This window comes from Anarhichas minor, unplaced genomic scaffold (genome assembly GCF_050575085.1).
Source record: "Anarhichas minor isolate MPS153535 unplaced genomic scaffold, ASM5057508v1 ptg000087l, whole genome shotgun sequence".
NCBI lineage: Eukaryota > Metazoa > Chordata > Actinopteri > Perciformes > Anarhichadidae > Anarhichas > Anarhichas minor.
In genome coordinates, this window is record NW_027466533.1 from 4,141,050 (window position 1) to 4,163,498 (window position 22,449).

A 22,449-nucleotide genomic window follows, 5' to 3' on the forward strand; every position below is an offset into this window, starting at 1 on the left:
GATGTTCTTTGTTACACCAGGGGGAGGGGCTTATCACAGCAGGCAGACATCATACATCACAAGGCACTGTACTGTACATATACATACTGTACTGTATATATATATATATATATATATATATATATATATATACACATACTGTACTGTACTCATACATACTGTACATATACATACTGTATATACATGCTGTACACATACACACTGTACTGAACATATGGTATAAAGCACATACACTTTTAGAGCTCTGTTGTTGGGGTCGCCCCGGTAACTCACCATGTAACTGAGTCGTTACCACAAAGGTTTGACACCAACCCTCTCCCATTGGAACAGGATACTGCTTGTGTTGTACCATGAACACTATTGGACGTGTCACTTACACGCGGTTCACCTCTCAAACATGCACAAAATGTGCTGAAACACAATCAAAGACATTCCTCTCAGAACTCTTTTGTTTACTTTATTTTATGTTTGTTTGCACACAAGTAACAATGCATAAAGTGCTGACAATGAAAAAATAGGAGATGTGTCAGGAGAGCTCAAAAAGCGTGACTCCTGGCTCGTAGCAGCTGCACTACACAAAATGTCTTCACAAACCACACTAAATGTGTTATGACATTCTCCCATGCACCACTGAGGTGCTCAGATACCAAGCTCATGTGTTTTGTTCTCATTAGCATTCTTTAGTTCACTGACTCACAGTTTGTTCTTCCCACTGAGGGCCTCATTGTTTAATACCTTTAAGCTTTTCTGTTTTGATGAAACTGTCCTTTTGTTGCTGCTCTGATCAAAGAGGTGAATAGATTGTCACAGGGTTGAGGAGGAGTTTTGTGCGACTAGTGCATCTGTGAAAAGAATCATAAGAGCACAAGCCGGCAGCTGTGCCCCCCCCCCCCCCCCCCCCCCCCCCCCCATTGTGTCATGTGTCATGTCTGACAACGTAGAGGAGGCGAGGTTGCTGCTGTTAAGTGATGTAGAGACCTGACAGGAAATTACCTCAACCATAAGTGTGGCATTAATTATGTGTAGTCAGCTTTGACTTTTCGCTCTGTTCCTGAGGAGCTGTGGTCTGTGGGTTGTCATCACATCCTTTGCTCTGCACCTAACCTCCCCCCACCCCTCTGTCCCTCACCTCCCCACCTCCGCCTTCATCCCTCCTCCACCCCCCTCTTCTCCAGGCCGCCGTCAGGAAAGTGCCGAAAACAAGATGACGCTCCCCAAGGTCTTTGCTCCCGGTAAACATGCCTCCCACCGCCTGACTGACAGACTTGATGACTGATTTACTGACTGCACCCCTCACTCCATTCACCCTCTGTGTGTGTTTGCATTATCTAATCAGCTCTCTCCACTCCCATCACCGTTTCTTTCCGTGGTCTTCTAACTTCTTTCTAACTCTAACCTGTGTTCACTGAGTGCAACCTGTCCTGCTGCCAGTGCCGAGCGTGAGGCTTTTAGTAATGTCTGTGGCATTCTCTGTGAGGAAGTGAATGTTTGGGTGGTTTGTTCTCCTTTAGAGTTCCAGAGTATGGCAATAACGAATAACATGTTCTCAACAGTTGAATATCTAGTAACAATACATGATAACAGCTTCATCACACTAACATGTATGACATGTCGGTTACATTTTGTCCCGACACGGACAACCATGGTCAAAATAAAATGAAGAACATCACGTTAGAATTAGGTTGCACGACCATCCTTTCACTGTCCATGCAAACGTCAAAATCTATAAACAGCAGCCAAATTCATTTCTAAAATGTAACGTTGACGTCCCATGATGCCGTGACTGGAGGCCTTCATTGCACACTGTTAACTCCGCTGTGCATTCAGAGGTGCATCCCTCACACACGATGCACAACCTTGTTTTCAGTCTGAAAAGTGCAATTTTCAGAACATGTTTTTTAAAATACATTTGTTTTTACAATCCATTTTGAAATGATGAGCGATTACTTTACGAGTTCATTTATTCGCATTGGACACCAGTCAAAGTTTCTCTCAGCATTGACTGAGTTCTTCTACTGGTCTGATAGGATTAAAGACTGATGCATGATCAAATGACTGATGGATGACTCTAAGATTTATTTTTTCTTTTGGTGCTCGTGCAAGATGTGAGTAGCTGTATTTTCCATGTACAATTTGATATGTAACGTATCACTCTCATCCTGTCCTGGCTAGCAATCAGTCACGACCACTCGGACCTGGTAGCCGACCTGCTTAAGGAACTGTCCAATCACAACGAGCGTTCCGAGGAGCGTAAAGGCGCCCTGGTGGAGCTGCTGAAGATCACACGGGAGGACAGCCTGGCTGTGTGGGACGAACACTTCAAAACCATCCTCCTGCTCCTGCTGGAGACGCTGGGTGATAAAGATGTACGCTGCTTCATGGCTCTGTGTGTCTGAGTGTGTGCGCTGCTGAACTGAATAGTGTGAATGTTTGTGTGTGGAGGATATTGATTCCCTCTGAGCTTAACAGGCACAGGTGGGAATCACACTCTGATAATCTCAAGACTTTGAGTGAATGTATGCATGTGTGGATATGTAACAAGGGTATTTCTGCTTTGAACCGATTGCCCATGTCACTGTGTCCCCCAGCACACCATCCGAGCCCTGGCCCTGCGTCTGCTGAAAGAGATTCTGAGGAACCAGCCGGCCCGCTTCAAAAACTATGCTGAGCTAACCATCATGAAGACCCTGGAGGCTCACAAAGACTCTCACAAGGAGGTACACGGCACATACAAATGGGAAAATACACCACATTACAGTACTTTCAAAATGCAATCATTGTGTTTTTCTGTTTCACTTGGGGGAAACTCATTCATATATTATGCACATCACGTGTAAGCAAACTGTTGCCTATTCATCCATCCAGCAGACACATTTATGTGGAGTCATGTTTGTCTCAACCTGATGGACTCTCCTCTTTAGATCTGTTTTGGTCTCCACCAACTCCTGAGATACTTTATCTATTGGTGATAACTCTCCACCACCACATGTGAACCGTTTCTCAGTAAGCGCACATCATTTGATCCATCGTTAAAGGGATGCTTTGAATTTCTTTAGTCAGTGTGTTACCGACAGCAGATGGAGTTTGGAGTCTGGATGTTCTTTTTTTTAATGAAGAAATACTCCCCAGGTCTTAAAGAGTTGATGCTATTGCAGCATCTATGCTAACCTCTTTGATCAGTCGCCGCTCCGTGTCGTCACACACGCACACACACACACACACACACACCTAAGCCACGCCCTTAGCTGCCAATAGCTCCTCACAGGAAGCTGATTGGTCCGTGCTCTGGCTTACTGAACACAAACTCATTACTTGAAGCCTAAAAGATGGATTTTCGTGTGATATGTGATCCTGTGACCTCGTGACATCTCGATAAATCCAGTTTATTGCTGCCTGTGATCATGAACTCAGGAACACTCAGGAGAGACCTTGGCACTTACTCAGGATAACCCAGCAATGGTCCTACCAGGAGGGTCAGCGGGTACAGACCGTGGCTAAACAAAGACCAAATGCTGATAACAAATACAAAATGCTTCTTTGCTTGAAGGCTTCCAGAGCAAGCTTTTGGGTTTCCTGCCGGTCTGATGAATATGTGTGTATTATTGTCTATAATTATGGGTGCAGACAACTTTATATATTCTCTACATATTTTCCTTTGACGATTTTTAAAGGGCCGTTGTAGGTAAAAAAAAAAAGAAGCAATTATTAGGATAATCTCAGAAAGCCCTCATAATTTTGGAGATTAAAGTCATAAATTTGAGAGAGAAAAACTTTAGTCTGAATATATTATTATAATGTTTTTACCTTCAATGCTCCTAATACGCTGTCGTATTTTCCAGCAGAGGCTTTAGATATTTAAGTCCTGTAAAAGCCTTGAACAAGGAAACATCTGTGATGGAAGATGCCCTCTTGTTCATCCCTTTAAGGCACCAGCTGGTGCACTTCAACTGATTAAAGTTGATAAACTGATCATTGTTTTTTCCCACATTATGTCACTGATCTTAACATGCACGCGCTCATGTGTTCTCTAGGTGGTGCGTGCGGCCGAGGAGGCGGCGTCCACCCTGGCCGGCTCCATCCACCCTGAGCAGTGCATCAAGGTGCTGTGTCCTATCGTGCAGACAGCCGACTACCCCATCAACCTGGCTGCCATCAAGATGCAAACCAAAGTCATTGAACGCATCGCCAAGGACTCCTTACTGCAGCTGCTGCCTGACATCATCCCAGGACTCCTACAGGTCTGAGGGCTGAAACATTACACAGCAGGAGTTTTCACAGATTGTTATATTTGCACACTTTTATGGTTCAGATTAGATTTAATTCCTTTAACTGCTTGTTTTTTCAGACTGGACACTCACAAACAAGCAAACACGCTTTTAATCATTATTTGCTAGACAACAGTGTTAAATGCTTGTCCTAATTGATATGGGTTAAATAACACGAGAGCTCTTTGTGGACAGGCCGAGCACAAACATCCTTGTCAGCTCCAAAAGGGCTTATTTGGACAATGTTCATATTTGGAGTTTTTGGAATTATTTGCCTTATTTGTCCCTGGAAATGTTTGCGTGTACTCTGCACTCTTCTGCGACTCCTCCCACGTTCCTGCTGAGCCCTCGTGTGTGGGTGTTTGTGTGTGTGTGCACGTGTGTGTGTGTGGTGCCTGATGCTGTCTGGTTTGTCTGCAGGGCTATGACAACACAGAGAGCAGCGTTCGCAAGGCCAGCGTGTTCTGTTTGGTGGCTATCTACTCTGTGATTGGTGAGGATCTCAAGCCCCACCTGGCACTGCTCACGGGCAGCAAGGTAACGACTGTGGATTTCTTTGCATGTCCACGATCTCACACACACACACACACTTTTTTTTTTTACCAAAACCTCTTCAACAGACGCGGAGCCTTATCATCTTCCCATGTTGTTATTTCTCAGCAGGTTTCAACCGGTTCTCCAATTATAAAGCGCGCTGTTATATACTGTATATATATATATTTATATATTTGCTCTACTGTCCTTGGGTTATGTAAGGGTTAAGCTGAGGGTCAGGTTCACCTGAATGGAGGGATCCTCCACTTTGACCTGTTGCACAGCTGGTTATCTGAAAGGAGCCTGGTACATAGAGTACCAATATCACATGAAGCATTTGTTTTGATTGAATGATGAAGGACAAAGTCTGAGTTTTGTGTGTTTGAAAGCATGCAGTGTAATAAGAAAGATTATGTCCTCGTCATTTTGTCAGAAGATGTCTGATATCACAATATCTTCTTTCCTTTCATAAGACATGCTCCTGTGTTTTCTAGCCTATGGAAAGGTTTCACAACATTTCTGTTTGCAAAGACCACGATACAAGTACAAGTCCATTTACCATCTCAGAACGCATCGGTCTGACAACAGAGAAGCCTTCGGGGGGGGCAAGCTTCTATATTTCTGGTGAAACTCGCAGATATCTGGGACACGACGTCCTTCGCTCCATTTAGCAACTTGAGATACAAAACTGGAGTTTAGAGACGACGTCCGCGACCGAATTGTTTCACAAGTAACCAGTTTACGAGCTCACTTTAAACCAATAGAAAGCCCGATCACTGTCAGACGACAGCTGCTGGGTTTACAGACTACACTCCAGCTCTCCTCACGGACTGTTTACCAGCATTCAGCTAACCAGCTCCAATGGGATTAGTTAATACTACTCGCACTACAAACCAGAAACCTGAACCCTTCAGATACCAAAATCAATATCCTTTGTTCTGTTTGTAGATATTAACCGGCGGGAGGCAGCAATGCACTTCCCGTGCCTAGTCTGCTGGAAATCATTAGAAGAAGAAGAAATGAAAACAGTACAGACGGGCTCTATTCTTTGTTCCAAGCAACCAACATCAGCCAAGATGTTTGGCAGACTCACCATATTTCTCTTTGAGCTCAGATTCTGTTAATATGAGTACGTACTTACTAAGTTGTGCAGGAATAACATGCCTGTATTTAATGTACGTCATTAGTTCCCAAACAGTCTTGAGACACTTAGAAGCAAGAAGCATCTGTTTCCTGTTTTATTTGAACAGTTCTGAAAAGGTAAATCTAGCCAGTCATGCTCAAGGGAACAAAGATACGTTTTAGTAAACGTACATTGTGGTGAGGAGTTGCTCCGAGTGTTTACTTAGCGTTTGGTTTAGCGGCTGCTGGCTGCAGCGTTCTCCATCAATACTGGAACAATTGCTGTCACTTAGACACAAAACGTTCTCCTTCAAGGCCTGAAAGGGAAGTCACATGGCATTCTCCTCAACATAAATGGTGTCTGTTGTCTTTGCTGCTTTGCAGATGAAGTTACTGAACCTGTACATCAAGCGAGCCCAGACGACCAACAGCAATAGCAGCAGTTCCTCGGACGTCTCCTCCCACAGTTAATGGAGGGAGGTTTCATTTGGAGACCCTGTGGATGGACGACGCCGGAAGATCTCCGGGGCTTCTTTCAGACTGCTCCGTCTCCGAGCTCCCCTCCTCCTCCTCCTCCTCCTCCTCCTCCTCCTAGCTCGAGCTCCACTGCGCTTCTCTTCCGTTTGGAGGAGATCCTGTCAGCAACCTATTTATCATGTAGTTCCCCCTCCCCCCACCTTTGCTCTAGGAACCTTTTGAATGTAACCGTGGTTTGGCTTTGGACTGGTGGGGAGGGATTCAACACATTTGGAGTTTTTGGATGTAGGAAAAGCACTTTCTCTTCCTCCACGGTTCCCACAACCTCCACACCGCCGTCTGTGTGCGGAAGCCCGTTTCTCCTTGAGCCCTCACATTTGGTAGATTGAGTTCAGACGTGATGCCGAGAAATATTGGTGATCAGAGTGGAGAGGTTTCTGTCGGATCGACGACAGTTTGCGACGACATGTCATTTGGCTGGCCCAGTGATGGTGATGAGCCCATATGTTGTGGGATCATTTCTGGTTTGGGGAGCATGAAAACCAAATATTGTAAGAAAAAAATAAATATGTAAGGGAGCAATGTCAGAGAAAGAAATCATTTTTAGTTCATATTTTAAGTTTATTGATCATGATCGTGGCCTGTCCATCGATTGTAGTTTTTTTATGCTAATTTGTAATTAAAAGTGGCTCAACAATTGAATCCCCCTTTAACAGAAACCTTGTGACACTCGACAAGTTGCCAAAACCTTTCAGCTGCAGAATTGACAATCCTCCAAATTTAGTGCAGAACTTTATTTTGAGGTTCGGAAGATGAAAGTTTGTGTGAATGCTGATTCATTTGTCCTGAAAAACACAATCAGCAGACGTTTGTGTTGCCTGTGTTTTCTCACAGAACATTCTGCATTAAGTTAGAAAACGGCTTGTTGTCCAACATGCTTTGACAAACGGTTGCCTGCCGGTCGCTGGTCTGTGGCAACTCCTGCTCAGTGGAGAGGCTCTGTTTGAAGAGGAAGTCCTTTGTAAATAGCGGCAGATGTTTTCCCAGCTTAGAGTCGGGAGAGAGACGAGCAATCGGAGACATTACCAGGCCTTATCCACTTCAACACATCATTCTAGTTGACCGGGACCTCGGAGAGTGAGCGGGACGTTCAGCACTGTAACCCTCCGACAAATGTCAATGTCGATCTGCAGGAGAAGGACCCCGCAGTGTTCTTGACCTGCGACGATGCAAACACAGTGTTAAGGGTCTCCTTCAGTTCCCCGTCACGTAACCCGTGAGGTCCACAAAGAACAGGTGTTTTGTACATACACGTTTTGACCACTGCTTCGCAGACTTTTAAATAATGTCAGTAAAAAAAATAAGAGAGAGAGAAGTGAACGGGTTGACGATCTCACTTTTTTGCACGACGGCAAAAATAGCTTGCATGTAACCTGCAGCACATCCCGACCTGCTGTTTTGAAGGGCCCAGGCTGTTAAAGTGCACTTGTGACATCATCAGAGTACTGATCTCTGATTTATTGGTTCAGTAGAGGAGGAAGTCCCATTGGCCACACTCGTATGACCAAAATGTGTTTGGCTTATTTAAGTATCCACAAACCCTACATCTGTGATGATTTTATTTCAGTGTTAGGTTTGAGGTGTGGAGAAGCTCACAACGAGATCTCTCTGTAAGTTGAAGCTAGTTTCACCTCCACCCATCTGATCAGAGTTGTTGTTACTGGATATGATTTGGTTCATCATTGTACAGGAAGGGACCAGACTCGTTATGCCTTTAAATATTGAGATGATATTAAATACAAGTGTTCCTGATGTCACTTGGGGACAGTCGGGGACTGTTTTAGTTGAGTGGTGTTTTCATTCAGGGAATCCACTGAGAGTGGGCCAATTGTGGTTATTTAAGTAAATGAATGTACAGACTTATTACGTGTTATGATTAGCTTTTTAAGCATTGGTACTGAAAATGATGTTCGGCAACACACAGCCCTGTAACATGTCTGCACTCTACCTTCCCGCTCTGTCTGCTGAATCCCCTCAACAGGTCCGCAGCATTAATCAGCCTAGTAATAATAAAGTTCACCAATCGGCCCACTGGCACATGCTATCACACTGCTGGTCCTCACAGACCACATGGTTCTCCCTGCAAACACTATGCATGTTCTACAGTACCCTGTCTTTCTTTGTCTCAAGCGGTCATGTAATATTCATACCTGTATTTATATATTTTATTTTGTCCTCATGATAAACTGTACAGAAGGGTTTTTGTTGTTGCTATTGACTTCTACCTGTGATAGGTTTGCAACAATGTAAAGAAATTGTTTGCTCTAGAAATAAACAGACTAAGAACTGAACTGAATGTCTTTTGGTTATTGATCCCAGATTTGAAACCTGCCAACAAGCAGTTTGATTCATAAGCCGGTCAAACCAGGCGGGTCTGCAGGTCGAAGCTCGTTGCCAGTCGTCTATCCACTTAAGGGCACACACGCGTCCCAACGCTGAGGTGTGCTTAGCTGCTCTGCATTTAAACATTAACCTGAGCAGACTGTCACATGACCTGCTCCTAATCTCTGGGACGTCCGAGGAGCTCAGAAGAGACCGGAAAGCAGCTGCAGGGGTTTGTATTCAAACCAAACCTGCATGATGGGATCAAACTGTGCCGGCCATGTGTTTCACTTAGCAGTCCCTCTATCACCACCATTAGTCAGTCATACCCTTCTTAGAAACATCACAAGTATCACAGTGCTCTTCCTCGGCTGTTCTCAGACCTGTAATCACAGGAGATAATTACCTTTACTTTCATTCATTTCAAGGCCCGTGCCCTTCTTTATTCCCCAAAAGCTGCGGGGTGTTTCTTTACCATTTTTTCAAAATACACCTCCAAATATCATTACCCTAAGTGAGCTTTAGGGCCACACTGTCGGCAGTGTCAACAAGCGGTCAGGTGAAAGCTGCTATTAATGCATCAACCCGGCGAAGCATTGGTGGTGGGAGGTGTGCCTGAGCTCTCCGCCTCTCAAAGGTCATCCGAGGTATGCTAAAAAAGAAAAAGTGAGAGTCCTGATGACATCACCGGGCCAATATAAGAGGCAGACGACGAGGTTTGCCTGCAAAACCTCTCTGAGCTGAGATCTGAGGAAGCCAGCAGGCCAAAGCTAGCACCGTCCGTCTCCACGTCCTCCCCCCCCCCTCGCGGTCCTGGGATACAAGAAGACATCGCACTGGAAAATATGCTGTTCTGCCATTCCCAGCCTGAGTCCTACCACCAGCACTCTGCTAGTTACATTAGGTAAAGCACAAGCCATGCTTCAACTTGTTCATTTCACTCTCGTGCAACTGGGGGAAAGTTCTGTGTACAACAGGTTAAATCAAAGCAGCAATGTTTACTTGCACAAGAATATATGGAGAGAAGTAGAAGTGCTCACGTGGCTTAAAGTTCATTTTTAAAATGTGCACATTTGCAGTAATTCTGCCTCATTTGAGTATTTTTACTATTCACATTTAACTGCCATGTGAAATCAGAATTTTCAAATGCATTTCAATGGTTCATTTAAAGGAGTATTGTTTTCAAAATCCACATTTAGACAACAAATATAGATCGTAAGAACTACTTTTTTCTCTTTTTCAATCGTACACTTTCAGTGAATTGAGCTGGATAAGTAACGCTGTATTTTGTAACGTCAACCTTTTGCACCTTTGTTCCTATGATTCAATGATAAGATAAACGAGAGAAAGGACAGTCACCTTTATCGCCCCCCCTCGTCATTCCTTCTGCTCTCTTTCAGAGAGGCATTGGCACCTTTCTTGAAAAACGAAGAAGCCAGGCTCATGGCTGAGCACGGGTCCAAGAGGAGCCCGTTCCAGTACATTCTGTGTGCAGCCACCTCGCCAGCTGTGAAGCAGCAGGAGGAGAGTCTCACTTATCTCAATCAAGGTAGCTATCCATCCTGCTAGCTGAATGTCCACGTTGACTGGAGCTCATTTGTCACATGTCGTCCCAGCAGCAGCAGCTAGATTAATGCTGATGCAGGATTTCAAACCCATTATCAGTCAGGGTCAGGCTGAATCCTGGTTAATTAGACCATGTTCACTTGAATTCATTTAAATTTACACCCCGAGTTTGGGACCCTGCAATTACAAAACACACACAAATACATATATATATACAAACATATATATATATATATAATTCTTTATCACATCATTTTACACCCAGTTGTGAAATTTAATTATGGCTGCAAATATAATTTCCATTAGAATAATCCACCGATTATTTTCTTGATTATTCATTTAGTCGATGATGTATTAAGAACATGTTTATTAAAAATTGTTACACAATTTTTCACAGGCCATGTCTTCAATATGCCTGTTTTGTCTAACCAACATTATAAACTTTAATATATATTTTATTTACTGTCATAGAATATTTGACATTTTTGCCTGTAAACTTATTATAAACTTATTATAATTTTGATATATTTTCAATTAGTTTCAGATTTACTTTCTTTTAAATGTAGATTTAGTTTTATTTTCGCTTAATCAACCAATTGTTGCATATATCTAAATCTAACAACTACTGAATACTTAATATTGAAATCTGTAGCATTGAATTATTTTACTTTAAAATCCATCCATCTGAATTTATGTGGTTTGGGGATCCATGTTCCAAGTGGTGCAATTTTCGGCTCCACTCATTCAGAACGTTGCAGTGTCCGAGGCTTCTGCCCCCTCATCTGGACTTTTCTGTCTTGGGTCATGTGACTGAGAGGGCGTACACTGATTGGACAGATCCGTAGTTATCCTCGGCAGCGTGGTGTCTGTAATCAACTCACCCAATTTACAGCAACCTTTTCCTTATTTTTTTTTATTTGACTGATTTGAATTTGTGAACCCTTAAAACCTTGAAATTAAGTTTTTGAATTCCAAAATATATAAATTTCAAATCAGACGTATAGATTTGTAAGTAAAATTTCTAAATGCTATAAATTAGGTATTGAGGTATTTCAATTTGTGTTCAGTCATGGATAACTTTCACGATTAGTTATTCAGTTGCTTAACACATTTATAATATTTTGGTCTTATTTTGCTTCCATAGGTTTCTGTTTTCAGTAGACAGTTATTAATACACACACACACATATAGACGAGGCTGTATACTGTCAAGACAATTACCGACACAAAAAAAACATTTTAGTCTTTTGAATTACTAACTTGACTGAAATCATGGTGGTAAGATTTAAAAGGCATATAATCACAACCTATTAATATAATGATTGAGTTATGTGTGCAACATGAGCTCCTATATGTGTTTTAACTCTCATCTAAACCTTTCTTTCTGTCTTATTGTCTTTCCTCCTTTCTAAATTGTACCTCCCTCTTCTTCTTCACATCATTCTGGAACCTTCTGATTGTTTCTGTCTCTAGTTGAACGCTGACATTTCTTATTTGTGCTTCATGTCCCTATATTTTAAAGTCCCTATATCATAAGTTTGCCCTGCTCATCTGCTGTAACAGTAATTTGGTTGGAGAAAAAAGCACAATGAAAGTGAGCCTGCTGTAACATGCAACCATTTCACTGCCAGGTTAAGATGACATGCATTGATTAGAGGTTAATTGCCATCAGGGTCTGTAGCTTAGATTTATCACTATGCTGAAAGGCATTGATGGTCTTATAGTGTCCCTCTGTGGCTAATTTAATGATATTTTCTTGTAATTTTAAACTTCATATTTGATCAGGATGGAGATATGTAAGCGTTTCTAGTGGCTGGCCTTGATATCTGCCTTAAACGCCTTCTGAATTGATTCAGTTTCTGTCTCCACTGACCCTCTTTTCTGACTGATTTTCCCATTTTTCAATTTTAATCAGGTTTTTTTTAATGTTTTAAAATGTAGGTCAGTCCTACGAAATCCGTATGCTTAACAGAAAACTAGTGGAGTATACAGATATAAGCAGCAAATATGTGAAGGTAGGTGTAAGGCATTGTGTTTGTGTTTTTGACTTTACATGACCTCTTCCTCTTTCTTCCTCTATCTGTTTTCATGTATCCGTTTTCCTGGTTTGTCACAGGTCCCTCGACCCTGCCTTCCACTTCAGGGGTGGGGTGTGGACCTTGGAGAGCTTGGTACTATCACCCAAACTTACCTTTCCTCTCTCCTAGATCTCACACAAACCCCTTACAAACACACGTTATCACCACACACACTCTCTATGATTCGTCTCAACGTGCTTTTCTCTGCTTCACTGGGATTTCTTTCATAAAGACTTTGGCATCTGTACACGTACACATGATTTTGTGAAATATTATGTTTCTTTCATGGAAATTTAAAAAATAAAGCGGTGTATTCTGGATGCCATGGCTTTCTGAATAAAACTCCACTAGCAGCTCATCAGTTCAGTCATTTTCACACACACTGTTACTGACTGACAACATTTCAGATGGTCAAAAGTGACTCCATTCATTGCAAAGACATTTGTCAACACACTCAAGAGTAAGGAGAGCTCATTTCTATTTCACTTCTGTGTGAGTGCATCCACTTGACATGTCTCTGTCGTCAGGCCTTCTGCCATTGCTTGAGACTGAAACGTTAAAAGAGCAGTAGCATCCTAGAAACACAAGAATGAGACAGGTGGCTTCTCTGCAAACACCTGGCGGGCTGGGTCCTGGGCCTTTTGAGTTCTGGTGCTCGGTCACGCATGATCCTCCCTCCATAAATATCCCAATGGTACATGATTGTACAGGTGGTTCATTTAGTTTGTTGATTTATTTCATGTCCTGTGTCATGACCCGACTCATAAGTCATGACAAAGGACGGGAGGGTTGAAACTTAAAGGTGTACAAGTTTACTAACTAAACATACAATGACTTCAACTACATGCTGAGGTTATGAGGTGTGGTAATCAGTGTCATGGAGTAAAACCCAAACTAGAAACACGGCCAAATCCAACCAAACAAACATGGTGCCATAGGAATGGAGGAAGTAGAGAGACCATGGGCTGGGACAGACAGATCTCCTGGAGACTGGCCAGGTGCTTCCAGTTGCATTGATTGACTCCACCTACCAGGGACCTACAGGGCCAGACAGACAGACAGACAGAGAGACAGACAGAGAGAGAGACAAACAGACAGAGAGACAGACAGAGAGACAGACAGAGAGACAGACGGACAGACGGACAGACAGAGAGACAGAGAGAGACAGGAGAGCAATACACACAGCAGGCCCTGCTAAAGATGGAGGGCCGTCACACCTGGCAGGATTTCAGAGCGTGGCTGCTGAAGAGGCTCTCCAGTGTTTTAGGAGTGCACTTTCATAAAACAGAAACCTATCTAAATAAAGAAGGGTCAAAATCAAAGCAGCAGAGGATAATATATCCTGACTTTTAGTCCCTAGAATTGGTCATAAATACGGGGTCCTACATTTCCCATAATGCCACTGGACACTGCTTCCTACAGTAAAGGCCCACTACCCCACATCCCCTAAATGCTACACACCGGTCCTTCAAGAAAGTACTCCTTGAGATGATCAAACCGAACTTCACGTGTAAAACCGATGGAGTGTCCCTTTAATAAAATCCCACTCTATGAGCAGGGACAATAGTATGTATTTATTGATTGTTATGGTTACAAGATAAGTTATAAGCCAACACGCAGTTGGTTGAGAAGCTCATAAGAACAGCTACTTGCTCTGCAGTACATACGGTGGACAGAACGAAGACGTCTTCATGTTCAGGGTTCCCACAAGACTTGAAAGTAGTTTACATTTTGTCAACTCGGAAGGAAAAAACATGAGTCTTATCAGAGAAAGTTTGTTGAAAAATGTATAACAGGAGTTTTTAATTACGCTCACTAGTGTGGTATGATGTCATGGGATCTTTAAATTTGTTGTGCAAGTGACTGCGGGAGCCCTGATTTAATGTTGGAAAGTCAATGTTAGTGCTACATCTCACATGTAGCTCATTGGCAGTGTCTCATTTCCCTCATGGATATATGCAGATGCTCTCTTTAAGTATGAAGAGCATCTGGAATGGAGATGGAGTTTCCACCTACTTACCCTTGCTCAATGAAATGTCCTCAATATGTTTAGATGAATAAATGAAGGGAGTCTTTTTTGCACTTTGCCCAACAGTCCAGCTGTTGGGCCATGTGCGAGTTATAGCTGTGCTCTGGCCTAAACTGATCCTGCCTGTTCACAGAGCATTGTGCGCGTGGTGTTTCATGACCGTCGACTGCAGTATATGGAGCATCAGCAGCTGGAGGGATGGAGGTGGAACCGACCTGGAGACCGAATCCTGGATATAGGTGAGTTTACTGTCCTGGCATATGAGCTGATAACTCAACAAAGATCAACAGATCAGTTGAGCAAGGCATTTATCTGCATACTCTGCTATTGTAGTGCTTGCTTGCTGACCAAAGTAGGCCTAAAAGAGAGAGAGCACATTTAGCAGATGGAAAACACAAACCATGAACTGCACTAATAGTCAATAGTACAGTTTAAATCAATGAAAACAAATTACCCGAAATCTCAAGTACTGCACTGATTTGCCATCATGGCCACTTTGGCAGGTGAAGTCATATAACTCTGGGTATCCAGCGAAAGTCACCACGCACTCAGTTTCATTTTTTCAAAACTCAGGTTGTAAAAGAGAGCAAAAATGTGAGGTGCACAGTAACGCACAAGCAGCACGCCAAACGCTTCATTGAAAACAAAGTTTAAGCTTTGTCTGATCGCCACTCAAAAATGGCGGCTAAGCCATTTAACTCAGTTTCCCGGTATCCTTCAGTTTTCACACGAAGTTGTGCGTCTACAACAAATCCTTCCAGTTAACTTTAAAAAGCATCAGGAACAACAAAGTTAGCGCTGAGCAGCAAACTCAAACAGAACAAATAACTGGAGCGACCAGCTTGATCTCATGACGCATCAAGGTAACCGTTCACTGGACGAAACAAGGAAGATGACACAGATGGCTTGAGATACTTTGGTCATTTCCAAAGCAAGGGGGAAACCAGCGCATGCCAACTCAAACACCGAAGCGCCACAAAGATCTCTTGCCTCAAAAGATCACCTTCACAACAGGTCGAAGGGGGTCACAAAAAGCTGCACAAGTACTCTGAACGTAACCGCCGTGTCCACCAACTGACCAAAAGACCGATCTGACTACGACCGCAGCATCTCTGACCACAGCTCAGAACATAACCTTCATACAGTGAAAGTTGATGCTAGCAGATGCTAGCTCACGGGGCTCTACTTGTCTTGCAGTTCCATAGGCAACAATCTTAAGTTTGCTAGCAACATCAAAATTCATCTTACCATTAGTTGATGAAACTAAATGATGATTAGACATGCTACAATTAGTTGATACTAAAATCTGATTGGACTCAGACACCAGTGTCCAACTTTGTCCAAATCCAAATAAGTAACATCCTTGGGTATTATTTACAAGTCTGTCACTAAACAAGACGAGGATTCTACCACCATGCTAGCGGCTCTATGAGGCTGTACTTAGGCACAGCAGTGCTTTGTGCTAACTGCTAGCTTCAGCATTCTGAAGGAAGTCATCCAATAGTTGTTGAGATATTTCAGTCCGGACCAAGTTGGTGGGCCAAAGCAGTAGACCGACCAATAGACCATCGTTGCTGGTTCGACCTGGCTAAGAAACACCTTTTGCTGTGATCCAAATTGTCTGTTCAGTTCGGACCCCATCGCTCAAGAAGCTGATTGACAAAACATATTCTGAGGGGCTTTTTAGCAAATGTGAACTGACTGACTCATTATTGCATTATATGCAGATATCCCATTGTCAGTGGGGATACTGGAGCCCCGTTCACACCCTCTGCATCTCAACACCATTGAGTTCCTCTGGGATCCTGTCAAGAACTCTTCTGTTTTCATCCAGGTACAGATGGGTTCTGGTCAAACGTCTAGAGGGGGGCCGTTAATACATATGTGGCAAACTTACAGTCCGTCTTCTGTCATGTTTCCTCAGGTTAACTGCATCAGCACTGAGTTCACCCCCAGGAAGCACGGTGGGGAGAAAGGAGTGCCCTTTCGTATCCAGCTGGACACTTTCACCATCAATGAACACGGGGAATACGTGGAGCATGTCCATTCTTCTGGCTGCCAGGTCAAAGTCTTCAAGGTATGAAACTTGCCTGACGATTATCTTCATATTTGTATTGCACCAAGTTCTAACTCACACAGTCGGAGCCTTCTGCTGGACTCTAAGGGTATTACTCTCCTCCCATCATGAGTACGCCAATCAGGACGTGCAAGTTGCCCACTGATTAACCTCTAGCCGGTCGGGATCAGTGTGGTCGGGTGGACAATATGTCGCAGCAGGGCGTGCATTCATCTGGCTCCGCCCACTGTACCCATCCTGTCCAGTAGAGCCTTTGTGAGTTAGAACAAATACATATACTGTAGCCCTAGTTCTATAAGCACAGGCAGATCCCTCTACCCTCTATAGCAGGTGTAGGATAGTTTGGTAGTGCTGTGTGCTGCCTTGCATCCTGCAGGGTCCGCAAGTATTCAGGTAGGCACGTCATGATTGGCCAGGTCAGATTATGCAAATTTCCCTTGGGCTAATGCATGCTCGTAATTGGAAGAGAATAATACCTATAGAGTTCAATAGAGGGCTCCACCTGTGCTTATTGAACTAGTGTTACAATATAGTAACCTTTGTAATGCTACGCTCTAATAATCATTGGGCCATATATCATATTCTATGACAGCTTTCTAAATCTGACTCCTGATGTATTTTTTTGAAGCCTAAAGGAGCTGATCGCAAACTGAAGACAGACAGGGAAAAGATCGATAAAAAGGTCTCTCAAGACAGAGAGAAGTACCAACTGTCCCACAACAACACCGTGCTGAAAGAGGTGAGGCATTCCCTTCTCCATCTATGGCCCCATTACATAACAGAGCAGATCTGAGAGGATCCTTTGTTTGCTTTCATTTTATCAATAGCATTGTAATGCTGCAACTTTATTGGTCCCACAGTGGTAAATTCTGATGTTATCTAATTTTATCAGACATTTCATTTCTTTGTGCTTCACCTGAATACAATCCACCAATACAATCATTTTGCTTCCACAGTACATTTTAAACCAGTACTGCATCACTCTATGTTAATATGTTGCTTTGAGTTGTTCCTTTTTAAAGTGTGCTTGCTTTGGCGCTTAGTTCTGTCAATGATTGGTTGCATCACTTCAGTGTCTTTGGATGACAAGTGACTCAGCAGTTTCTGTTAAGGTGTTAATCTGGTTTGTCATTTATTCGGATGAAAAAAAACCTGATCAGAGCTAAAACTATGAACCATTCATCTGTGTGAGTTTACAAAGAGATCACTGAAAACCAGTGCTGGAAGAACAGATATGCTTTGCTGAAGTAAAAAATAGCAATACCACAATGTGACAATACTGCATTGAAATAAAAGTCCTTCAAGAATTGATTTCAGTAAAGGTGCAGAGATATTATCAGCAAAATTAACTTATGAAGTTAAAAAGTACATATTTTGTAAAATAGCCTCTTTCAGAATGGTATATATTATTGTATTATAATGATTGATGCATTAGCAGCAATTCAATATTAACAGCGTACTGCTTTGTTGTCTGTTGGTTGGTCTAATCAATATCAATAGATCATGTGTTTTTCATGTAAAATATTAATCTGTAACTATCGATCAGTAACTATAGCTGTCAGAGAAATGTACATGAGTAAAAAGTACAATATTTCCCTTTGAAATATAGTAAAGTAAAATTATACATAGTATAAAATGGAACCGCTGAACTAAAGCAAAAATACTGCAAAACTTTACAGTTCTGGAGTAAATGTACATCTGAACTGCAGTATGCTGCTGAAAACATTGACATGAAGTGCAAACAAGCTTGACTGTGTTTCCCCCTGGACTAAAAATAAAGATTTAAAATATATTATTATTATTATATCTTGACGAGTTGGAAGTGAGACGGGTTGTTCAGAAACCTGAAGTGGGCTGAGTTCAGGGATACTTCTTTGTAGGTTTGTTATTATATATAACATTACACAGCTTTAATATGATATTCTTAATATTTAGATATGGAAATGTTTACGCCTGTTGTCTTTGTGCTCAGATGCAATTACTTTGTCAGGTTGGATGATCAGAAAACACCTTCCCTCCTCTTTCTCTGTTTCTCTCCCTCAAGTGTTCTCCTTGGCCCGATGCCCTAAATCTCACCAGCCACAGCAGCAGCAGCACTCCGTCACCAGTTTACCACAGCTCCCCAACTTCCTGTAGCTTCACAGATGGGTGAGTCAGCATTCACGCTGCCACATATCACCATTTTACTAAGCACCCACATAATCAACTGTGGCTAGCAGGGCTCTGTAGATTAATGTCAAGGCGGACTAAAAGTCTAGATTGTCTTTCTGGGCCTGGGGTTGACCACGGCTTACACCAGTGGGTAATACTAACCATGGTAAAAGCTCCCTCTATGGGTGCTTCCCAGGATTACTCAACACTGTTTAGAGGAATGAGCTTCCACAACCTGTACACGGTATATTCTGTATAAGTGGGTGTGTTAGAAACTGTTTTTATCAGTAAACGATGTGTTTCAGAGCCCAATCTGTTCTCTCCTCTTCATGTGAACGTTTCTGCAGCAGCTGTTCTCCAAACCAGCAAGGGGAGCTGCTCCTGCCCGGCTGCTGTGATGTAAGTAATGCAGAAGCGTGCAGTGTGAAAGTGCTCGTGTGGCTCTCTGATTCCTTTTCGGCCATTATTTTGGAGACAGTGGATGCTGTGCCGCTATACCTATTTCAAGGGCTCCTCTTCTTCTTGACATGTAGCACCTTCTACCATCATCCTCGCCTCAGGACACTCAACAGTGGCTGCACCGCTACAGGTTCTCACCGTTCTCAAGGCTCTTCTACAGCTTCTCAGGTAACGGGGGGTAAAAATCACAACGCATTTTGAGAGAGCAGGCACACAGCTGAGTGTCTGACTCTAAATAGGGAAAGAAGTTGAGGAATTCACTGACTACTTCTTTGAGCAGGGAGGATAGATGTTCTGCTGTCGTTGCAGGTGCCGATCTGTTGAGGATGAGCAGGGAGGATCTGATCCAGATCTGCGGTCCAGCAGATGGTATTCGACTCTTTAACACTATGAAAGGAAGGTGAGACATTAAGATGCACCTCTAAGTGCTCAGCCACATCAGAATTGTGTAGATTTGTTTTGTTCTCCTTTTGTCCTCGTTAAATGGTGCAGGTGGAGCTGGGTGACGTAGAGACTGCTTTTTGTGCCGGGGTTATTGTTGGTTGATTCGAGTCATGTTTATGGAAAAATGGAAATGGAGAAAGTATCCGGTATCATTGCTTCATAGGCAACGCAGAGTTACATGAAATTGGAATGAATGACTCAGCTAATATGATCCCTTCTTTGATTTGGACTCTCCAGTCTCTCAGTGGTCAGCATGTTACAGATCTGCGCTGCCGTTGAATGCAGTAGTATTATTGCAGTATTATTTTAAGTCAAATTAAAATGATTAAATATTTTGGTGTTTAATATGTTTTCTACGGTACGTATCAATGTGAGCTACCGTGCTTTTCCTCTTTACGGTACCTTAATGTCCCTCGCCATGCATTATTATAACAGGTTCGTTCACCACCATTGGACGGTCAGAAGATCCGCAATATATTTCGCTGCGATTGTAAACTCATGTCTCACACTCACAAATTCTTGTTGATCCAGTATACATGCAGGCATTTCTCAGGTACACAGAAATCTACATCTGCTGCGTTATTACACTACATACTCAACTCTACGTCATACGAGTAGTATGTTAGTATATTTCAAACAGACCCGCTGTGTATTAGTGTACTTTCCTAAACATACGGTAGAAATTTCAGTCTAAGACCAAAACAGGTATATTATATATATATATATATATATATAGAAGTATCTTCAGTCATGTTACTACTGCAGCATGTTGTACCCAGTATTAATGGTACAGTCTCTGCTCACATTCACCAGGTGTATACAGCCCCGTCTTACCATCTATGTGTGTCAGCAGCACACCAGACATCAACCTGCCATCAAGCCAGGTGGTGGAGACAGTAGGTGGACATACTTTATCATTCATTTATTGGACTGCTCCTGAAAGGGTGTCATCACATTTCATCACACAAAACATTTTTTGGACTGGAAAACAAAGATCAAATTCACTATTTTTTGAAAATGAATAATGGGATCTAACGTAGTCATGGAATTGTTCGTGACGCTCGTTCACGTGTTCCCTCCTGTCTTCGCTTGTCTTCCCTGCAGTCTATCACGCTCTGTACCTGGAGGAGCTGACACTGTTGGACCTCTCGGAAAAGATTGCTCTGCTGTGCAGCATCGCTCCGCAGCAAATTACACACATCTACAGACAAAAACCCAGCGGGATCCACGTCCTAGTCTCTGACGAGGTATCCTTACGTCTCCTCTATCAACCACTAACTCTTCATACCTTGAACCATTTACCAACGAGTGCTGTTAGAGGGCCCAGGCCTGGGGAGCACGGCTAAGATTCACTCTTGACACAAGGGCTGATGGCTGTCATGTTACTTATGGCTTTGCTTTATAGTTCAGATCAGGTGACCTCCACTTCTGAAGAGTGAATCTTTAGTTTCAAGTCTTCTTCAATACAGCATGATGTTCATTTAGTAACCTATGGTCCCTTTTAGAGTAAAATAGGCCACAATGCCAAATTCGAGTCTTTAAGACCACAGTCCACAAATCATTATGGCGACAACGTCCACTTCATATCGTCTACGGTTCAGGTCGGATACAACGTGATCGGGTTGTATTGTCTGTTAATTATATCCCTGACAGTAACTTTGTTTCTTTCGTTCACCCTGTGATATAGAGCAACGCTCGGCTAAGTACACACGTATACTACTGGAGTTACATCCAAGTAACTTCTATCTCACTCGGTCTCATTACTCATAGGAGACTACTGGTGTGCAGTCGGGCTGAAAAGCAGCAGATTATTGAGCTTTCTTCAGCTTGCTTCATGCTCAACTCTTAATAGTCTCCACCAGCATTGGAAACTTGTAGGAGTAACCACAAGCAGCCAGAGCTGAACAACAATGTTGGCATAGAGCCGCGGTATTCCATTAAAAGGTCCAGTTAGAGAAAATGTCCTCATACAAAAGTCCGGTACATCACAATAATGTCTCACTGCCGTTATGACTTAGTCCCTAATATATTGAACTAGCCTAGCCTTTTTATCAACTATGTATGTAAAGTTTAATTGAATAATATCTCAACGATATGTATTGTCAGATTTCATATTGAACTGGATGAATTATAAATAATGCATACTCTAATAATACAGTAATTGTTAAAGAAGCCCAGTCGTGTGGCTGTAAGCTCCTGAGGTGCTCCTCCCTCGGAGTAGCCTGGTTGACGCGCTTGCTGTAGGCTATGCTAAACTATCTGTGAGGTGTGGTGCTTTTGACACATCACAGAGACCTTTGCTTGATGATCGATAGCACATTTATTTTCGTCGTGGAACAATGTACACGAAAGCCACTCTTTCTCACGATGCAGTAAATGTGTAGAGTATCGCGTTCAAAACCTTTTGCCCTTCCGGGGTCAAACACCTGACAAACACAGCGATTTCAGGACCTATATACCCGAGCCCCGGACAGGAATACAGCGCCACCCAATGTACACACAAAGAAATACAGTCGTATTTATAATACCATTTTTGGCTCTAACAGTAATAATAAATAAATGTTCTTCTCTCATTTAAAATAAAATAAGGACTGGATTAAAAAATAAATACATACAACAGAAAGCTTTTGAAAAATGTGCATCTTAAAATAAAAATGTATTTCACTGAATTGCCCTGCAGCTGTAAATTCAGTTCATTCAGGTGTGAATTGATGTCAACCAAAATAGCCACGATATTCATATTATTGTCATCTTCTAAAAAGAGAAATTTGTGGATATTAAACCACTTGTTTCAGCTCTATTCCTCTCTGTTCTTTAGAAGTGAATTAACGTGTTAGGATTCTGATCATATCGGGCTCTTAGATCG

The 22,449-nt window shown here is 42.6% G+C and overlaps 2 protein-coding genes across 2 annotated transcripts in view; both read left to right on the top strand.

Annotated features, from left to right (window-relative positions):
* The window catches only part of clasp1a (cytoplasmic linker associated protein 1a), a 78,331-nt gene extending 69,582 nt beyond the window's left edge, over positions 1-8,749 (top strand). The window contains exons 34-39 of the mRNA XM_076081958.1: positions 1,176-1,232; positions 2,173-2,366; positions 2,589-2,717; positions 4,032-4,238; positions 4,686-4,802; positions 6,306-8,749. Coding sequence (XP_075938073.1) covers positions 1,176-1,232; positions 2,173-2,366; positions 2,589-2,717; positions 4,032-4,238; positions 4,686-4,802; positions 6,306-6,392 — 791 coding nt within the window. The 3' untranslated portion in view covers positions 6,393-8,749. The remainder of the gene's footprint in view (positions 1-1,175; positions 1,233-2,172; positions 2,367-2,588; positions 2,718-4,031; positions 4,239-4,685; positions 4,803-6,305) is intronic.
* Positions 8,750-9,625: 876 nt separating this feature from the next.
* On the top strand, positions 9,626-20,929 carry tfcp2l1 (transcription factor CP2-like 1). The gene is given in 14 exon segments (XM_076081806.1): positions 9,626-9,684; positions 10,181-10,329; positions 12,287-12,360; positions 14,519-14,581; positions 14,583-14,691; positions 16,180-16,286; positions 16,377-16,529; positions 17,158-17,268; positions 18,574-18,677; positions 19,028-19,079; positions 19,214-19,307; positions 19,449-19,539; positions 20,397-20,467; positions 20,688-20,929. Coding segments are annotated over 14 exon segments (1,479 nt in total).
* The last annotated feature ends 1,520 nt before the right edge of the window (positions 20,930-22,449 follow it).